The following is an 18,835-nucleotide window of genomic DNA, read 5'->3' as shown; positions in this document are numbered from 1 at the left end:
AAGACGACTCAGACAGCCCACAAGACAGAACGTGGCAGGCTTGGGTGCTGCTGCTCTGCCCATGGCTAGCTGGGACAGATGCAGTTCCGCAGCTGCTACCAGTGGTCCCTCCCCTAGAACTCACCCGTCTGGCCTCATCCCCCCACCCTCACCCTGTGAGGCTCCTAAATAGTCAGTCCCTTTGGTCTGCCTCAGACCTGGATAGCCATGTGACCTGAACCAGGCATTTGCCTCCGGCAGCTGACCCCCATCAGAGGTAGCGCCAAGGCCACATGCCAGCCAGAGGGCTTGTAGAGGCTTACTCACCCACCTTCTTCCTAACCAGCGACATGACCCCAATACGTGTGAGCACGTGCTGCCTGGACAGGCCCTCCCGGGGTACACCATCTGCGAAGGTCTCTGCACCGTCTGCCCCCGGCTCACACAGGTGCCGCATGAAGAGGGACACATAGGCTCTGGGGTGGGAGTACTGGGGCTCAGGGGATGAGGGAAGGCTGGCAGGACCCCCAGGGACTTCTTGGATGGAATCCTCCGTCCACCACAGCATGCCTGCTCGGGCCAAGACCCCAGAAAGGCAGAAGAGCCTCCCTGACAGGCGAACCACCCCAGATGCTCCTGGCCCTGGGTGGCCCAACCTCACTATCCCAGAGTTTGGGCAGGGGGACTGCTGGCCAGTGTTTTCTATAAATCAGCCCTGCCCAATATACCACACCCAAAGATCTGATAGCCATGAACTCTCTGGGCACCTCTGACCAGGAGGGAGCAAGCACTATCCACTGGAGGGCCCACTCCACAGGAACAGGAGGCCAGACCCTCCTGGACCACCACCTCGTTTGGACCCTTTACCTAAATTCCTTCTCACTCTTCCCACGAAGGTCCCGCACCAGCCAGTGGGAGTTGAAGGCATCCTGAGGGGGCATGCCCCAGCGCATGATGGCATTCAGAAAAGCCTTCCTCTGTCTGGCATTGAAGCCCAGCACCTGGCCAGGGTGGAGAAGGGTGTGATCTCAGGTTAGATGGACAGTTGTGGGGTAGGGCAGGAAAGCAAGGGGCCTGAACTCAGGGGGTCCCTCTGGGTTCACCTCTGAATGAGCCGGGGAAACCCTCAGTTCCTCCAGACCCCCCAAGGGGAGGGGGAGTAGGGCTGGGAGGGGTGGGGAACAGGTAGACCCCACCTCAATGTTGCCCCCAACTCGAGCCAGAAGAGGCGGCAGGGGCTTGTCCCTGTCACTCTTCAACTGCCTCCTAGATTGTCGTCGTCCACCTGGAAAATCCCCACCACAGACCCTCAGGCTGACGCGCAGGGGGTCCACCAGCATACTCAGGACAAGACCCTCTGGACCACCTCCCACAGCCCCTTGGGGCACCCCGCCCAGCCTCACAGGCCACCAGTCCCCACCCACTCTAACAGCCCAGGTCACCCACACTGATACTCACTCTGCCCTTCGGGTCTCTCCTCAAAGTCCTCGTCCTCGTCCTCAGAGCCGATGGAATACTCAGACTGGTTGTCCGAGAGCTCATCCTGCCACTCTGTAGAGAGTCAGCAGAGGGCCTTGTGCACCCAGGGCCGAGCCGAGCCCTCCCCAGCCCTGTCACAGCCATGGCAATGGCAATGGCCTGCAAGGTGACTGCACTCAGGAACTGCAGCTGGAGGAAGACTTGTGGAGGCTTGCCCACACTCCAACACTTGCCTGAAACCACCGGACCAATAGCCATCTTGTCCCCAAACCCACACCTTCCTGCAGCTCCCTTTCTCCCAGGAGCCTTGCTGCCCACTCCTACTCTTCCCCAGGACAGTGTCTGTCACACACACACCCTGCAGCCCGTGTAGGAGTGCCCCTGCTCACACACCCACCTACAGCCCCTGTGTAGGAGTGCCCCTGCTCACACACCCACCCTGCAGCCCCTGTGTAGGAGAGCCCCTGCTCACCACACCCACCCTGCAGCCCCTGTGTAGGAGAGCCCCTGCTCACACACCCACCTACAGCCCCTGTGTAGGAGAGCCCCTGCTCACACACCCACCTACAGCCCCTGTGTAGGAGTGCCCCTGCTCACACACCCACCTACAGCCCCTGTGTAGGAGTGCCCCTGCTCACACACCCACCTGCTACAGCCCCTGTGTAGGAGAGCCCCTGCTCACACACCCACCTACAGCCCCTGTGTAGGAGTGCCCCTGCTCACACACCCACCTACAGCCCCTGTGTAGGAGTGCCCCTGCTCACACACCCACCTACAGCCCCTGTGTAGGAGTGCCCCTGCTCACCACACGCACCCTGGTCCTCCTGGGAGGCGTCGTTGTAGTTGACTTGCTTGCGGATGCGCTTGCCCTTGCCCAGGTTACGGGCCAAGTCCTCCTGTTGCTGCTCATAGTGGTGACGCAGCAGCTTCTCCCAGTAGTCAGGGTCCACATTCTCCTCCTGCTTAATCACCTCCCGCTCCACCTCCTCCTGGGGACGTAGAAGTGGGGAGGGCTGGGCACACCCAGGTGCTTCTGCCACACCTCACCCACCTTCACAGACCGGTGGGGCAAGTGAGGGGCTTGCCTACTCCAGAGAGCCCTTCCTGACCGCTCCAGCTCACTCTCACCACATGACATCCTGGCCTCTGGTCAGAAACTGGTGCCCAGACACTGCCCTCAGGGATCATGGTTTTGTGTCTCTTTTTTGTTTCGTTTTGTCATCATTTTGAGTCGTTTGTTTGGTTTTGGTGTTTTGATTTTTGAGACAGGGTTTCTCTGTGTAGCCCAGCCTGTCCTGGAACTCACTCTGTAGACCATGCTAGCCTCAAACTCAGAGATCCACCTGCCTCTGCCTCCTGAGTGCTGGGGTTAAAGGCGTGCACCACCGTTGCCCCACTGGGCTCATGGTTTTAAAGGGAACTATAACCGATGCCCGGGTTTGCAAGGAGGATGGCTGGAGCCAACGGGAGAAACTAGGAGCTCTGGCGGCAATTGGGCTTTTCAAGACACCGGAGGGAGATGAGGTAGCATGTTCTAGAAGAGGACAAGACAGAGTGTGGGGCTGGAGGGCGAGGGGAAGCGCAGGGTGGGGCTGCCAGGGCAGCATGGCATTCAGTGGCCTTACCACGCCATCTTCCTCACGGACCACATACTGTGCCACCTTGAAGGAGCTCAGGTACTCATTCATGTTTTGTAGCTCCGTGTCATCCGTGGCATCCTGGTTCCGGTCCAGCAACTTGGATATGGCCGCATCATCATAGTGGATCACGCTGCTGTCTTCCACATCCTTGTTGTCACCTGAGGGGAGAACAGGTGAACACAGATGTAGGACCTCAGAGTTACCTGCCAAGGTGCCCTTCTAGTGGGTGAGGAGGTTGGTGGCCAGGTGAGAAAGCTACACAGGAACCCGGGCAGGTGTAACATTCCTCCCCACCCACCCATAGCCAATAGTGGAGCCATGGGCAGCAGAGGACCTCCTGGTCCGGGAGAAGCCACCTGACTAGACAAAAGGCTGTGGGTGACTCAGGTGGGCCCCTACCTGGTGGGGTGCTGCCATGCTTTTTCTTTGCACTGGCAGCCAGAGATCCACCCTTGGAGGACTGCACATCAGGGATGGGTGTGGCGGGCCTCTGGCCCTGGGACATCATGCCTGAAAAGCAGAAGAGGGACACTGAAGAACTGCAGGGTTGGCGGGCAGCAAGCAGAGATGCAACCCTAACTCACTCTGGGGGTGTCCCAAGCTGGATTAGAGAAGAGGACAGGGACCCTGGGGTCCTGAATGGGTACTCCTCAAACAGGGCTACCTCAAGCCCCCATCACACTCCCACAGAAGGGAGACTTACCCTCCACATCATCCTTGAAGAGCTCCTCTGTGCCGAACTTAAGGATGTCATCCAGCTCCTGCTTGGTCATGGAGCCTGACTTGGAGCCCAGGCCAGGCCGCACCACCAGATGTGTGAGCATCATCTTGCGCTTGGCCACCTGAGTGATGCGCTCCTCCACAGAGGCCCGGGTCACGAAGCGGTAGATCATCACCTTCTTGTTCTGCCCGATGCGGTGAGCGCGGCTGAAGGCCTGGGAGAGACTGCCGCTCAGCACCCAGGGCTTGACTCGGGGCTCCAGGCTACAGCTAGGTGCACCGAGGAGGACCGTAGGGGAAGCCCATGGTCATGCAAGGGGCAGCCTGACCACACAGAGCGGTGCAGTGTGGGGAGAGCAGCGCATCGGGGCACACTTCAGTGTCCAGCAGCACTGTGGCCTGTGGCCAGTTTAGAGTGAAAATATGCCCGGCATGTGGTCATAGGTGTGACTCCAGGCATACAAGGGTATGACTTCCAGGAACAGTGTCCTGCATGCCTGATGGAAATGAAGCTTCCTGGGACTCCAGTGCTGGATCAGGGAAAGGTGGGCTACATCTCATTGTGTGTGAGTGGTCATGGGACAGAAAAGCCATGTGCTGGAAACATAGCAACCTTTGAGGGCAGCAAAGCCTGAGAACTGCCCTGGAGGATATGCCCGGGACTCCACTATGTCTCTATATGATACGGCCCTGGTGTGGCAGGGTATATGGCACACAAGTGTGTGTGTGTGTGTGTGTGTGTGTGTGTGTGTGTGTGCACTCCAAACTGTCAAAGTGTATCATGTCCTGCCCCAGAGTGAGGTGGCTGGAGAACATCAGGTAGCTATTCCTACACCCCCTGCTCTCTCCATCCTTCCTTGTCATCCCGTCTGTTCCCTCCATTTCCTCCTCTCCCCTATGTCCAGCAGGCTCCCTATATTCCTCTCCCCTCCAAAACAGGCACTCCTATGGATCCCGTGACCCCCTCATCCTGCCTCCTTCCCTGTGGGACAGATCAAGACCGTCATTCAAGTTGCTGTGCATCTTGAACACCTCCCCTGTCCTCTCTGAGCCAATTCTGCCCCTCCCTCACCTCCCAGGGCCCCCTTTTAGGGGAGGTTCCACACAGGGGGCGCAGTGCCAGGGATGTGAAGGAATATGGAGGGGACAAAGGGTAGAGGTGCTGAGGGCACAAGAGGTGAGACACAGACCTGGATGTCATTGTGAGGGTTCCAGTCCGAGTCGTAGATGATGACCGTGTCTGCTGTGGCCAGATTGATGCCCAGGCCACCAGCCCGTGTCGAGAGCAGGAAACAGAACTGTTGGGCCCCAGGAGCTGAGAAAGAGGCCAACAGGCACAGATGAGTTAGTGGGCACACCTGGGCAGGGGTCAGGGAGACAGCACAGAGGAGGGCAGGCACCGAAGCAAAGGTCCCCTGGCAGAGGACCTTCTTGTCTATCTCTAATGCTGCTTAGAGAGCTTGTCTGCTGAGTCTCCTTAGAACCCCACAGACTGTAAAAAGTGCCTGGCATGGCGGTACACATGCAACCCAGCCGTGGGAAGCTAAGGCAGAAGGGTGGTGAGCTAGAGGTGAGTCTGGGCTATATAGTAAGACCTTAAGAAATAATAACAAGGGACAACAGTTGTGGCCTAAGAACTAGTGTGTTTCTTCCATTGCAGAGCAGCTTGGGAAGCACTTAACTGGATGGCAGGCTAAGCCCCCCAGAGACACAGGGTCCCTTGAAGGGGATGGGTACCATTGAATCTGTCGATGGCCTCTTGTCGGAGGCCCCCAGTGATGCCCCCGTCGATCCGCTCATACTTGTAGCCCTCATACTCCAGGAAGTCCTCCAAGAGGTCCAACATCTTGGTCATCTACAAAAAAAAAAAAAAAAAAAAAAAAAAAAATAGATTCACGAGTGGCTGCTACCAAGCCAGGACCCCACCATGGGTAAGAGGAGAACTCCAGAGCTGGAGGACATGGCCCCCGCCTCATCTCTTACCCACCATCTACTCTCCAGAGCAGCCACCATACATAGCCTCAGGCGCAAGCCTCTGCTTCACTCCCACCTCCCCAAAAGACAGCCCCAGCCCCTCTGCTGGCATTCAGCACCCTGCAAGCCCGATGCCTCCTCCCCATACCTACTCCCAACCACATGACTCCTGACAAAGGCGGGCCCCTTACTGCCTAGAGAGCTCCAATGTCACCTCCTTTATGTTATATTCCCAATGTTACCTCCCACGAGGCAGTCCCCTGGAGCTCCCAGGGTCCTGTCTGGTTCCCTCCTGTCTTTAGATAGTTCAATTATACGAAACTACCAGCAGACACCCTCCTTCAAAGTATGGGGATTCGGATACTGCCCTCACCACCTGCTGCTCTTGATAAGTCTGAGGGTTGATCATCCCTCCTCCAAAGGTCTGAGGCTGAGTTGATTTCCCTAGCTGGTGTCCAGGGGTTGGCCTGCTGATTCGGACCCTGCTTAGTCTTCCATGGAGCGCTGCAGATCTAAGACCACTGAGACTCTCTGAGTCTACAAATACCATTTCACAATTTCCTGGTGCTTTCTCTGCAGTTCCTGGCAGTGCCTCCTCAGACATCCTCCATGCTTTCTCGTCTGTTTCTGATGCATGCTGGGAAATTCCTCAGCCTCGGGGTCCAGGTCATCAGTGGTTTTTCAATCCAGTCTTACAAAGTGTTCTCTTTCAGTGTCTAAACTCCTCTGCATTTTTTTATTTTTATTTTTATTTACATGTATGTGTGTCCACGTGTGGGTATGTGCACACGCATACAGATGCCTGCAGAGACCAGACGTCTGATACCCTGGAATGGTCTTATGGGAAGTGGCAAGCTGCATGTTAAGGATGCTGGTAACCAAACCCCGGTCCTCTGCAAGAGCAGCGTTCTCTCTTCACCACGGAGCCTGCTGCCTGCGTCCTGATCCGCTGTTTCTTACGCTACCTCTTCCTGTGTCTGATTTCTTCCTTTATGGACAAGTCACTAACTTTTGAAAATCCAAAAATGTTTACAATGTTTTCCAGGGTAGTCTCTCTTCATTTCAGTTCTAATTATTGTTTTATGGGAGGGATGTAGATGAGTTCCTAAAGAGTTTGGGGAGTCTGGGTTTGTCCGATCACAGATGGGAGGGCCACATCCTGTCATTTCTCCTCTGGTACATTTCTTTCTTTTTTTTAACATTTATTTATCATGTATACAGTATTCTGCCTGCATGTATGTCTGCAGGTCAGAAGAGGGCACCAGATCTCATTATAGACTGTTGTGAGCCACCATGTGGTTGCTGGGAATTGAACTCAGGACCTCAGGAAGAGCAGTCAGTGCTCTTAACCGCTGAGCCATCTCTCCAGTCCCTCTGATACATTTCTATCACAATAGTTCCCACAACTTGGGCTCCTGGGGCCTTCACCCTGACTCACGTTTTGTGGCAGAAATGGTGTCAGCAGAGAAAATGGATGCAGCCTGCCAGCTACCACCCAGTCCAGCTGCAGTCATAGGCCTGGCCTGCCTCCACAGACTCTGCACCCACTTCCCATCCCAGCCTGCCGCTGGCAGGCACCAGCAAGCCTTTTAACTCAACTTTTTACACAGGAGCGTTGAACCCCACACTCACATTGAGAAATACCCTCTCTCCGTCTCATCCCAGGCAAGTGTTTTTAGCCCAAGGACCCTCATCACTCTGCCCGTCAGTTTAGGCAAGTGTCTCATGAGGTGGCTTTTCCCCTCCAGACTGGACAGTTTGAGGTAAGAGCCTATACATTCCTGTCTGTGCCCAGAAACCAGAATGAAACATGATGAGCCGAGCAAAGAGCAGAGGAAGAGGGGGAGAATCACTGAGCCGGGTGGCCCTGCTTCTGCACACACAGAAAGCATTGTCACCAGTGGGCCTTTGGAGCAAGCTACAGAGAGGGGCTCCTGGAGCTGCCCCCATGGTGGGGTCCTCCCAGACCAACTGCAGGACTACCTTAACAACCAAGCCGCAGGGGTGAAAAGAGGCTGAACAAAAGAGAGGGGGCTATCATACCAGCCTGGACACATGGACAGAGAGAGGGTCAGGTATAGGGAGATGAGATGGGGATATGCTGGTCTCTACAGCAACCAGACCCTGTCTCCGTGAGCTTGGTACCCAGAAGTGTCATGCAGGGGCTCAGAGGCCTTCAGCCCACAGTCAGCTGACTCCCCTGTGGATGTGAGGTGGCTGCATGGTAGCCCACCTGGGAGAAGATCAGCACTCGATGTCCTTCATCCCGAAGCTTCTTGAGCATCTTCTGCAGCAGCATGAGCTTCCCTGAAGACTTGACCAGGGAGCTGCCATCATAGGAGCCATTGGGCAGCACAGGGGCCTCCTGTGGGCACAGCAGAGCAGAGCCTTGGTGGGCTCTCCCTCTCGCTTTGGCACCAAAGAGACTAGTGATGGACAAGTGCCTGGCCACCTGCCCATCTGCTCTACTGAGCAGAGTACAAACCCAAGCAGCTCAGTGGTGTGGGTCACAGGGAGCCTGGTTCCAGACACAGGCCTGCCAGCGGCCTCACTCTTGGCCTAGTGCTGAAATGAAGCTCAGGGACCTTCCCACAGAAACCTGACTTGGTCACTATGGGCCCTGGAAGTCAGCTATCTCTGACCCCAGATGGGCAGGTCAATCTAAAGGCAGATCCCAGAAGATTCCTGAGTCACACCAAGTCACAAGGACCTCCAGTGGCCCACAGTGAGGTCACCTCAGCACAGCCAGCATGCCCAGCTCTGCAGCAATGGGGAAGAGGTGACAGCAGAGGATGAGTTGAACCCAAAGGGCAGTGTTGGGGGTGGCGACCAGCGATGCCCACCAAGAGCCTAGTCCTCAGCTCCCTGTGAACTTTCTCCTCGGAATCTCTCCAGGGCCCTTCTGGGAAGGTATCACTATTGCTTCACTTGACAAAGGAGAAGCCCCGAGGCTCCACAGGGAGCATCAACTTCCCATGACCAATTCCAGAGTCCAGTGTCTCAGCCACTGCTGCCACTCAGACTCACCCAGGACAAGCTCCCTCGGGAACAAAGTGAAGCTGGATCAGCTCTCAAAGCTCCCTGGAGGCGCAGTGCTGAGGCTGGGGAGGATTTGAGGCTACTGGGAAGGGTTTAGGAAGATATGACCTGGGGCCAAGCAGTGGGCAGAGGCAGCTTCCAAAAATGTCCCCCATCACCAAAGGGACAGAATGGAGATACATGTTACCTCTGGCATTCATTGTCAGGAAAGAATGGAGGACTGAGGACCAAAGCACCTAGCCATGGGCACCTTCCATAGGGGCCACAAGAAACCTACCACGCAGCCAGGCACCTATACAACAGCCACAGGGAAGACACCACACCACATTGTCCACAGGGAACACATCAGTCACTCGGGGCCTGGATGATGGTCATAGAGAACCCACTAAGGCAGCCACAGGGACCCACCATGACCACAGGAAACTTTACCACATTTGAGATCTGCCATGATGACCAGAGGTAACCTATCACAGTGGCCACAGGGAACACAACAGCCAGTAGAGACCTGCCATGATGGCCACAGGGAACTCGTCACAGCAGCCATGGAAACATGCCCTGACAGCCACCAGGAACCCAACACAGTGCCCACTGGGACCTGCCATGATGGCCACAGGGAACTGGCCATGGGGAACCCACCACGGCAGCCACAGGGAAGAGGTATGGGTGGTTGCAGCACTTCTTCAGGTCCATCATGATGTTGAGCAGAGACACCTGGTTGCCGCCCCCCTTGGAGTTGAGTGCCTCGAAGTTCCGTGTGAGGATGAACTTGTAGTACTTCCTGCAATAGGGCGCAGGGCAAGTTGGCTGGAGGCCCCACCACACTCCTGAAGGGCTAGGGTTCTGCCTTCAGGAAGACTGGTGGTGTCCCGAGGCACCATGTACAGAGTGGCACAGGAAGCCTTCCCACAGGACAGGTTACCCAGCAAGCCAATGGGAGACATCACTAGAACTTGGGCAGCCTGACTAGTCCATGAAGGGGGAAGGAGATGCAGTGAGAAGGCCTCGACAGGCGAGCAACCCTCCTGCCAACCCCAGGAAATGGTCAGGAGAGCCAGATGGGGTCTGCAGGAAGCGGGTGGCTGAGGACACTAGACCAGGAAATGGGCCAGTTGCTGCAGGATGGAGCTGAGCCTCCATCACTCACTTCTGCATCTGGCTCAGCTCCACACGGACAATCAGCTCTGTCTTAGCTGGCATGTTCTTAAACACGTCAGCCTTGAGCCTCCGGAGCATGTGCGGCCCCAGCAGATCATGCAGTTTTTTGATCTGGTCTTCTTTGGAGATGTCAGCAAACTCCTCCAGGAAGCCTTCCAGATTGCTGCAACAAAGAGATGGGATAAGAGCCAGAGCAGACCACAGCCCTCTGCAGAGGAATCAGGACCAGAGAGGATGAGGCAGAGGACAGGGCCCCCAGCCAACAGAGCCCAAAGGCAGATGGTCCAGAGAGCCTTGGTACTGCTGAGTAGCCACACAGGCTCTGTCTCAGCATCAGGACTCATGTCACAGCCCTCTGCCTCACAGGACCCCTCCCCATCCTCACAGCTATTCTGCACATGAGTTCTCAGAGACACCCAGGCTACAGAAAAGGAGATCAAGGCAGATGAGCACTCAAGGTCATGTGGTTCAGCACGCTACACCCTGCCCTTGAATCAGCATCCAAAACAGGCCCCTCCTCCCTCAGCCCTCTCCACAATTCTGAGCAAGTGAACCCAGATTAAACCAAGATGAGGAGGCCTAGGAAGCAGGGGGCCATCTTTGCTCCCATCTCCACCCCACCCCAGCTCTGGGCTCCGCTGGCCATCACTGTGCTCATGTGGGTCATTTAAGTCACTGTGGGTGAAATGAGCCAGGAGTAGACAGGGGGACACAGGGTAGGAACCCAGGAGAAGCCCAAGGCCTTCTGGGACAATGCTGAAGAAAACCATGGTTTGCTAGGACAGCAGTAATTTCCCCAGGGAAAGAGAATGCCGAGACCTTTCCACACAGGATCTCCATAGAATACTGCCCATGCTCCCATTTCACTAACGGGGAAACCAAGGTCCCCAAAAAGTTCTCAGAGCCAGAGTAGGAGGCTGCCACGCCTTCACAGGGCTGCAACCCATCACTCCTGCGAGCCCAGGGACGCACTTGAACCTCTCTGGAGTCAGGAAGTTGAGGAGATGGAATAGCTCTTCCAGGTTGTTCTGGAGGGGGGTCCCTGTCAGCAGCAGCTTGTAGTCGATCTTATAGCTATTCAAGACCCTAAAGAACTTTGGGGAGAAGGGAAGGGCGTCAGGAGGCACAGAGCAGCAGCCACACAGCGAGGGATAAGAACCACAGTCAGTGCCTCCTACCTTGGACTGGTTGTTCTTAAGCCGGTGGGCCTCGTCCACCACGAGGCAGGCCCACTCAATGGAGCCCAGGATAGCTTGGTCGATGGTGATGAGCTCATAGGAGGTGAGCAGCACGTGGAATTTGATCTGCACTTCCTTCTGTGGGAAGGGACAAGAATGTGGAGGAGGCTGCAGGGACAAGGTAGACCAAAGGGACAGTGACAGTGGAGAAAATGTGATTGAGAGCGCCACAAGCATCTGGGGAGTCCTGGAGGAACGACGCTGGCACAGAGTGCTCTGGAGGAGGTGTTGTTGCAGAAGGTGAAAATAATAGCCCTCCATGACTGTGCATTCCATATCCAGGCATTCAACCAGTCTTGAGCAGAAAATGTTTAAGGATATAATTGCCACCAGGGCTGGGGAGGTGGCTCAGTGGGTAAGCCTGGAAGACTGGAGTGTGGGTCTCCAGGACCCACACAAAGCCAGACGCAGTAGCACAGGCCTGCAGTCCCAGTGAGACAGGAGTCCGAAGGCAGGCCAGCTAGCCTGGAATACACAATGTTGAGACCCTGTCTCAACAGCACATGTGGTGTGAGTGCGGGTGTGTGTGCTATGGTGAACATGTGGACAGAGGACAACCTCAGGAGTCAGTTTTCTGCTTGTTGAAATGGTCTCTTTTGTTCCTGCTAGGTAATCTGCAACTTTTTTTAAATGATCTTTTTACTTAGTCTTTGAGAATTTCCCACAATATGCTTTAATCATATTCTTTCCCATCCCCCAACTCCTCCCAGATCCCCTCCCACCACCCTACCCACCCAGTGTCCTGTTCTTTCATTCGTAAACAAACGTGGGGTCTGTTTGGCTGCCCAGCTGCTCCTGAGCTGAAGCCTGACCCGTGGGTCACACACTCTGTCACAGCACTCAGGAAAAGTGGCTGTCCCTCTCCCAGCAGCTGTTAACTGCAGATAGCGTCCTGGCTAGAGGTGGGACTTGGCGCCTACTTCTCCTCTGGGCTGGTTTTGTGTGGCTTGAGCTTGTGTGTAGGTCTTGTGCATGCTATTACAGTACCTGTGAGTTCTCTTAAGAATGTGCCCCGTTGTATCTAGAAAACGCCATTTGCCTGAAGTCATCCACCACCCCCCTCCTAGAACGGCCCCACCCACACACACACACACACCTAGACCCCAGACCCTTGAAGGCAAGCCTGGGTAGCTCTTCTGTCCTTGCCCCCCATTTTGTCCTAAGAGTGCAGGGACCACAGACACACATCCCCATATCTGGCTTTTTTACCTAAGTTCCCAGGATGAAACACGTACACTCAGGCTTGCATTCAGTCATCCCATGAGCCTGGCTTGGATATTTTACTAGTGCAGACAGTCATCCCCCAGCTCCCAAGAGCTTCTGGGTAACGGCCTGCCCTAGGACAAAGACCCCCTGGGGATTAAAGCACAAAGAAGACACCAAGAGGCCACGCCCACTGTTTACTAACTCTTGGCCCTCCCAGAAGTTCTGCAAGCTGGAGCTGTGGGCTCCATTCCATTGAGCAGGCTCTGAGGCACAGCTGGGTACTGGGATGAAGATTGCCTCCATTCACATCCACCTGACGCTTTTATTCCTTTTTTGAAATAAGACTTGGCAGGTAAGAGTTACTTGGCTAAGAGATGAGAGGCTCTTATGAGAGGAAGACACCAAAGGAGAAGGATTCCAGGTAACAACAGAGGCAGAGACAGAGAAATGTAGCCGTAAGTCAGGTGGTTTGCAGATACTGGAAGTTGGAAGAGGTAGAAAAGGCCCCTCCCAGGGCCTCAGAGGGAGCCTAGCTGACCAGCTGGCTTTCAGGCAGTCAAAAGCAGCTCTGTGGGCTAACCCTCAGGTGATGATGCTCCATTACATCAGGGCAGAGCAACTGTGATATCAGTCCACTCGGGCTGGGCACAGGGACCTGAACACTGCAGGGTTCAGTGGCCCCATAGCAGGTATGCCTTCCTGGGGCTGGGGGTAAAGACAGCGCTCACCTTCATGCGGAATACTTTCTTCCCACCCCGAATGGCGTTGTCCTCGAAGGAAAACTCGTTCTCACGGATCACAGAGCGGCTCTCCTTGTCCCCCGTGTAGGTGACCACGTAAAAGTCAGGTGCCCACATCTCAAACTCACGTTCCCAGTTGATGATGGTGGACAGGGGCGCGCTGACAAGGTAAGGCCCCTTGGAGTGGCCCTGCAGAGAGAGCCTGAGGCGGTGAAGTTGGCTGCCAGCAGATGGCACCAGACCCCGCCTGCCCAGCACCCACCTACCCAGACCCACTTGCCCTCTGGCCTGCCCACCTCCTTGTACAGGGAATAGAGAAAGACAATGGTCTGCACCGTCTTGCCCAAACCCATCTCGTCAGCCAGGATAGTGTCGGTGCCCTGGGCCCAGGAGAAACGTAACCAGTTGAGGCCCTCCAGCTGGTACGGGTGCAGCGTGCCTCCTGTGGAGTCGATGTACCATGGCTGCTTGTCGAACTTGACTGTGGGCTGTGGGAGGGGGAGGCAAGAATCAGACACATACTAAATCCTGGACTACCAGGGTCGGCTTGCCTTACTCTGCTTAAGGTCTGGCCCAGGATGCCTCTCCTTCCAAGAAACATCCCCTGGCCCCCTGCTCTAACACCTGCCGAAAGCATAGCTCTTACCCAGTACATCACTCTGTACCCCCTTTTGTCCATTATCTCCAGGTCACTTTCCCAAGAAAGTCCCCCCAATGGTCTGTGTCCCCACCATGGGCCCTAGTCTTTTTGGTTTTGAGTGTTGTTGCTGCTGCTGCTGGGTTGTGGTTTGTTTTGTTTTGTTGGTTTTTTTTTTTTTTTAAGCTAAGTCTCCTATAGTCCATGGTGGCCTCCAACTCAACTATGTAACTAAGGATGATCCTGAACTTCTGATTCTTCTGCCTCCAACTCCTGAGTGCTGAGGTCAAAGGCATGTACCACTACGTTCAGTTTAAGCCACACTAATGACTGAGCCCAAGGGCTTGGACATGCAAGGCAATCTACAAACTGAGCTCTATCTCCAGCCTAAGGCAAGCGTCTGAAAACATGCCCAAGGGATCCAGCATGGTGGTGCCTGTTTTTAATCCCAGAACGCCAGAGGCAGAATCAGGCCTGAGTTCCAGACCAGTAGGCTCTTCCCACTGGCCCATACAGCTTCTGGTGTCACTGAAAATGAGCCATGAGAGCCTAGGGAATGGTCCCTGGGGAAAGGCCTCTCTGTACTGCCAAGGCTAGCAGGGTGGCCCTGGCAATCCAACACTGCCGCTCCCTCCTGCGCTGCTCACATCCACGATGGGCGTGTCTGGTGGCTTCTCTTGTTTATCATCCTTCAGCTTCTTGCCCTTCTTGACCAGCCTCCTAGGAAGCCTGGCATCCTCTCCCAGCATCAACTCCCTGGGTAGAAGCATCAGATTCAGAAGAGCACAACTCAAGCCAAGAGGGGGGTCCCAGCACCCCACATCTGGCTGCCAGCACACCTGTGGCCCCAGTAGGCCTGCTTCAGGTTGTCGTAGTAGGGGATGTCGATGTCATCAATCTCCCAGGTGCACTGGTCATAGGGTAAATCCTTCCACTTGATCAGGTAATGCACGTCCCCCTTCTTGTCAAAGCTGCAACATAAGAGGCAGAAGATGGGGGAGGCACATGCATATTTCCCAGGCAGGGCCCCACATAAAAGGCCAATCCTCTCGTGTCCATGGTGTCCTAGTATTCCAGCCCAACTAGGAGGAGGGCACCAGGGCAAGAGCCCTCGAGAGGTTTAGTAGCTTGCCCAAAGCCACACCGCTTGCATAATGAGATAAAGGTATGGAGAGAGCTGCAGACACACTGAGACAGGGACAGGGGAGGCTGTGATGACAGAGGGCTAAGAAGATGCAACTAGTGTCCTTTCTAGTCTCTGTTGCAGGGGTGGGTCCGTGCTCTACGTAATCTGAACACAGGAAATCACACCATGAATCTCTCCTGCTCAGAGACCTCATTTTCTAACATAAAAAATTCAACACATTTTGCAGTATCGATCCAGAGTGTAGCTCTCTCCCTACAAAGCAGACAGAGAGACAGTCTCTGCAGGTGTGGACAGCCTCTTCTAAAGGTTGCCAGGGACATGAGAACCCACTGACCACACCCCACAATGGCCACTGAAAGAACCCTCGAGGTTTCCTGATGGATCTGAGTGGACACAGCAGCCAGGCCAGGACAGCCCAGCAAAGCCAGGGAACCGTGGCACCCCTAAATGGCAGGGGTGAGACCAAATGGATTGGGGAGTGTGGCCTGGGGACCACAAAGAGCAAGGCCAATTCTCAGTCACCATGGAAACCAGTGGCTTATTTTCAATAAATAATTGGTTGTTATGCACACTCTGGGAGATTCACTGGCTCCTCTTTGAGGGTGCAGAGGAAATTGTCTTTTTTACTTTAGCATGCATTTTAATTAAAAAAAAAAAAAAAGCGGGGGGGGGGGGCAAGTCAACCCCAGGCACAGCTCAGGTACCATCTGGAGTCTGGGAATGGGCAGGGTGCTTCACAGTCAATAAGACATGTTTTCCTGTTCCCTCCAAACCACCCCATCAAGGCTACCCATGGGCAGCCGTGTCTCATGAGGACCAGCCCAGAAGTCTCTGGCCACAGAGGTTCTTCACCTCCGCACTCACAATAACTCTCAATAGGGCCTGTGGTCGGAGACAGAGTGGGAAGGCCACCCATCCCGAGTCGGAGGAGAGAGAGCTGTGAACAGGGAGGGAGTTCAGATTTCTGCCACCCTGTGACGGGTACTCAGGGCCCTTCCCAAGGCCTGCTAGCAGCCACAACCTGTCCTCCAGCCCAAGCCTAGGAATCAGCAGAGGCTCACACCATCCACTGCTCAGAAGCTGGCTCCCCCAGCCTACGCCCTCCTGCTGGGTGTCTTTGCCCTGGCTTCTCTGACCACTAAGCACCTGGGAATGCCACTAAGAGGTGGCATAGGGGTTAGGAACCCTGTGGTGGTATTGTGTTCCCCAAAACATTGTGTACCCTAATAAGCTTATCTGGGGTCAGAGAACAGACAGCCACTAGATTCAGAGGCTAGAAAATGGTAGCACACACGCCTTTAATCCTTGCATTCCAGAGGCAGAAATCCCTCTGGATCTCAGAGTTCAAGGCCACATTAGAAACAGCCAGGCATGGTGACACACGCCTTTAATCCCAAGAAGTGAGCCTAATTTAATCCCAGGAAGTGATGGCAGAAAGTAGAAAGATACATAAGGCATGAAGACCAGAAGCATTTGGCTGGTTAAGCTTTTAGGCTTCTAGCAGCAGTTCAGCTGAGACTCATTCAGATGAGGACTCAGAGCTTGCAGTCTGAGGAAACGACCAACTGAGGAATTGGCGAGGTGAGGAAGCCGTGGCTTGTTCTGCTTCTCTAATCTTCCAGCACTCACCCCAATAACTGGTCTCAGGTTTGATTTTATTAATAAGAACTTTTAAGATTGCTGCTACAGAATCCTGGCTAAGAAAACACCAGTCCTACCAAAAGATTGGGTCCAGGTCCCAGTCCTGCAGCCTCAGCTCTGTGGCTCCAGGCAGGTGACTAGGCCTTGCTGAAAACATTCTTTTCTAAGACTATTTTTTGAGCCTGACATGCTGATGCATGCCTTTAATATCAACACTCAAGAGGCAGAGGCAGGTGGATCTCTGAGTTTCAGGCTAGCTTTGTCTACATAGTAAGTTACAGGTCAGTCAAAGCTACACAACAAGACCTTGTCTCAAAAAAATGTTTATTTTATGAATACATGTGAACATGTGAATGCCTGCAGGTATATATGTGTACCACATGTGTGCCTGGTGCCCACAGAGATCAAGAGAGCTATCTGATTATCTAGAACTGGAATTACAGGAGGTAGTGAGCTGCCATGTGGGTGCTAAGAAGCTAACCCAGGTCCTCTGGAAGAGCAGTCAGTGCTCTCAACCACTGAGCCACCTCTCCAGCCCCGGATCTCTCGAGGCAGCCCTGGCTGTCCTGGAACTGGCTAAGTAGACCAGGCTGGTCTTGACCTCACAGAGATCTGCCTGTCTCTGCATCCATCCCAAGCACTGGGATTAAAGGAGTGCACCACTATGGCCAGCCCCATGCCAAGTATATTCCTTGAATGTGCCTCTTGGGATACTAACACCCACTGAACCTTTCTTGGACCTGCTTGGCTCCCAGAATCATCCTGCCGACCTCAATCCCTAATTTGGAAGGAGCCTGGGACAGCACAGGTCCCACCCCTACAGAGCAGCTGCTTTGTACAAGTTTCACAGACTGTTCATCACGTTTCCCTTCATCTGCACACCTCTGGGACTTCCTACTATAAACAAGATGTTGAGCGTGAGGGTACCCCTGTGTAGGTGAATGACCCTCCTGGCTGGGCAGCCCTACGCATCACCCACAGTTTGGTGTCTCTGTCCATCCTCCTGCCCCCCTGCACCCATCCCTGGCTGTGAAAGGCAAGCCTGCCACTCATAGTATCCTCTGTCATAGCCTGGTGGGTTCTACCTGCCACCCTCACCTGTGGTTCAGGATGCGGTGGACCATCATCCACTCTGGCTTGATGCCATAGCGGTAGAAGCGCTCCTCCATCTTGGCATAGAGAGGGTCCTTGTTCTTCCGCTTCTCGCTCTTTCCGTCCTCATCACCAGAGCCGTAATCGAAGGGTGGTGGCTCGTCCATATCATTCTTTCTTTGGTAGTTGCGATACATCACGGTGTGGTACAGCTCCAGCTGCTCACAGAGAAGTCCAAGTTATGAATGGGAGATGGGCGCTTGCCCTGCACCCCACCCAGTCCTTCAGGTCCCAGCCCATCCTAGGTGGGACAAGCCTCCTCCTCAGCTCCCACCCATGCCTGGGGGGGCGGAGGCTAGACGGCACATGCCAGCCTGTTCTTGCCCACCCTGGAGGGCCCCAGGCTTATACCAGGCTCAGTACAACCATGCTGACCGGGAGTCTCACCTGTAGCTCCTTTACCCAGGAGCAGTGCCAGTAAGAGAGCCCAGCCCACTTGACAAAGAATTCTCTCTCAGGAACGCCCTCCAGAGGCTTGGGCGGGGGCATGCCTGGCTCCACCTCTGGTCCTGGCAGCCCCACCATAAAGGGAGCTGGGGGTTCAGTCCACCTCCAGTGTAGGATCCGCTGAACTTTGCCCTTCAGTGGGGGACACTGTGAACAGAGGATGTCAGCAAGTTCAGGGTCAAGTCACAAGGTCCTACCCTGAAGCTCCCATGACAGTGGACTGCCACACAGGTTCCCAAATCAAAACAGTGCCAAGGGGACTCTGGCATCCCTCCCTTCTTCGGGGGTCCACATATGCTGTGCATGCAGGAGATGAGCAATGGAGCTTGTGGGTCCAAGTGGACCCTTTGTACTTGACAACTGACAGTGAGCTTCCTCAGAATCTGGCAAGTTAAATCAGGCTGATTGACACACATAGGGCAGAAGGAGACAATAAAATTCACTTAGCAAGGAGACAAACAAAACTCCAGACTTCCCTACCCATGCATCCACACATTACCCCCTGGCCTACTTGGAACCCTAAGAACAATCACATCATATCCTGACCCACAAGCAGCCACAGGATAGGAGCCCTGCCTGACACTCAAGAATACTGCAGTCCTGGCCATGTCCCTCACATTGAGCAGGGCTACATGCAGGCC

At 54.7% G+C, this 18,835-nt stretch overlaps 1 protein-coding gene across 5 annotated transcripts in view; it reads right to left on the bottom strand.

Moving 5' to 3' along the window:
• Chd5 (chromodomain helicase DNA binding protein 5) overlaps window positions 1-18,835 on the bottom strand; it is a 54,465-nt gene that overhangs the window by 9,934 nt on the left and 25,696 nt on the right. For 4 of the 5 annotated variants that reach the window (XM_036179787.1, XM_036179788.1, XM_036179789.1 and 1 more), the window contains exons 10-30: window positions 18,135-18,341; window positions 17,694-17,905; window positions 14,647-14,778; window positions 14,455-14,563; window positions 13,467-13,658; window positions 13,159-13,359; window positions 11,165-11,302; window positions 10,959-11,080; window positions 9,976-10,149; window positions 9,468-9,609; window positions 8,026-8,157; window positions 5,556-5,673; window positions 5,009-5,133; window positions 3,802-4,033; window positions 3,498-3,608; window positions 3,084-3,256; window positions 2,273-2,447; window positions 1,438-1,530; window positions 1,176-1,264; window positions 847-980; window positions 311-455 (exon numbers count right to left, since the gene is read on the bottom strand). In XM_036179787.1, coding sequence (XP_036035680.1) covers window positions 311-455; window positions 847-980; window positions 1,176-1,264; window positions 1,438-1,530; window positions 2,273-2,447; window positions 3,084-3,256; window positions 3,498-3,608; window positions 3,802-4,033; window positions 5,009-5,133; window positions 5,556-5,673; window positions 8,026-8,157; window positions 9,468-9,609; window positions 9,976-10,149; window positions 10,959-11,080; window positions 11,165-11,302; window positions 13,159-13,359; window positions 13,467-13,658; window positions 14,455-14,563; window positions 14,647-14,778; window positions 17,694-17,905; window positions 18,135-18,341 — 3,156 coding nt within the window. The remainder of the gene's footprint in view (window positions 1-310; window positions 456-846; window positions 981-1,175; window positions 1,265-1,437; window positions 1,531-2,272; window positions 2,448-3,083; window positions 3,257-3,497; window positions 3,609-3,801; window positions 4,034-5,008; window positions 5,134-5,555; window positions 5,674-8,025; window positions 8,158-9,467; window positions 9,610-9,975; window positions 10,150-10,958; window positions 11,081-11,164; window positions 11,303-13,158; window positions 13,360-13,466; window positions 13,659-14,454; window positions 14,564-14,646; window positions 14,779-17,693; window positions 17,906-18,134; window positions 18,342-18,835) is intronic. The other variant, XM_036179786.1, reaches the window with a different exon arrangement.

Source organism: Onychomys torridus, chromosome 2 (assembly GCF_903995425.1).
Source record: "Onychomys torridus chromosome 2, mOncTor1.1, whole genome shotgun sequence".
In the NCBI taxonomy this organism is placed as follows: Eukaryota; Metazoa; Chordata; class Mammalia; order Rodentia; family Cricetidae; genus Onychomys; species Onychomys torridus.
The sequence above is the reverse complement of the archived record's forward strand: the minus strand, read 5'-3'. Positions and strand labels throughout refer to the sequence as shown.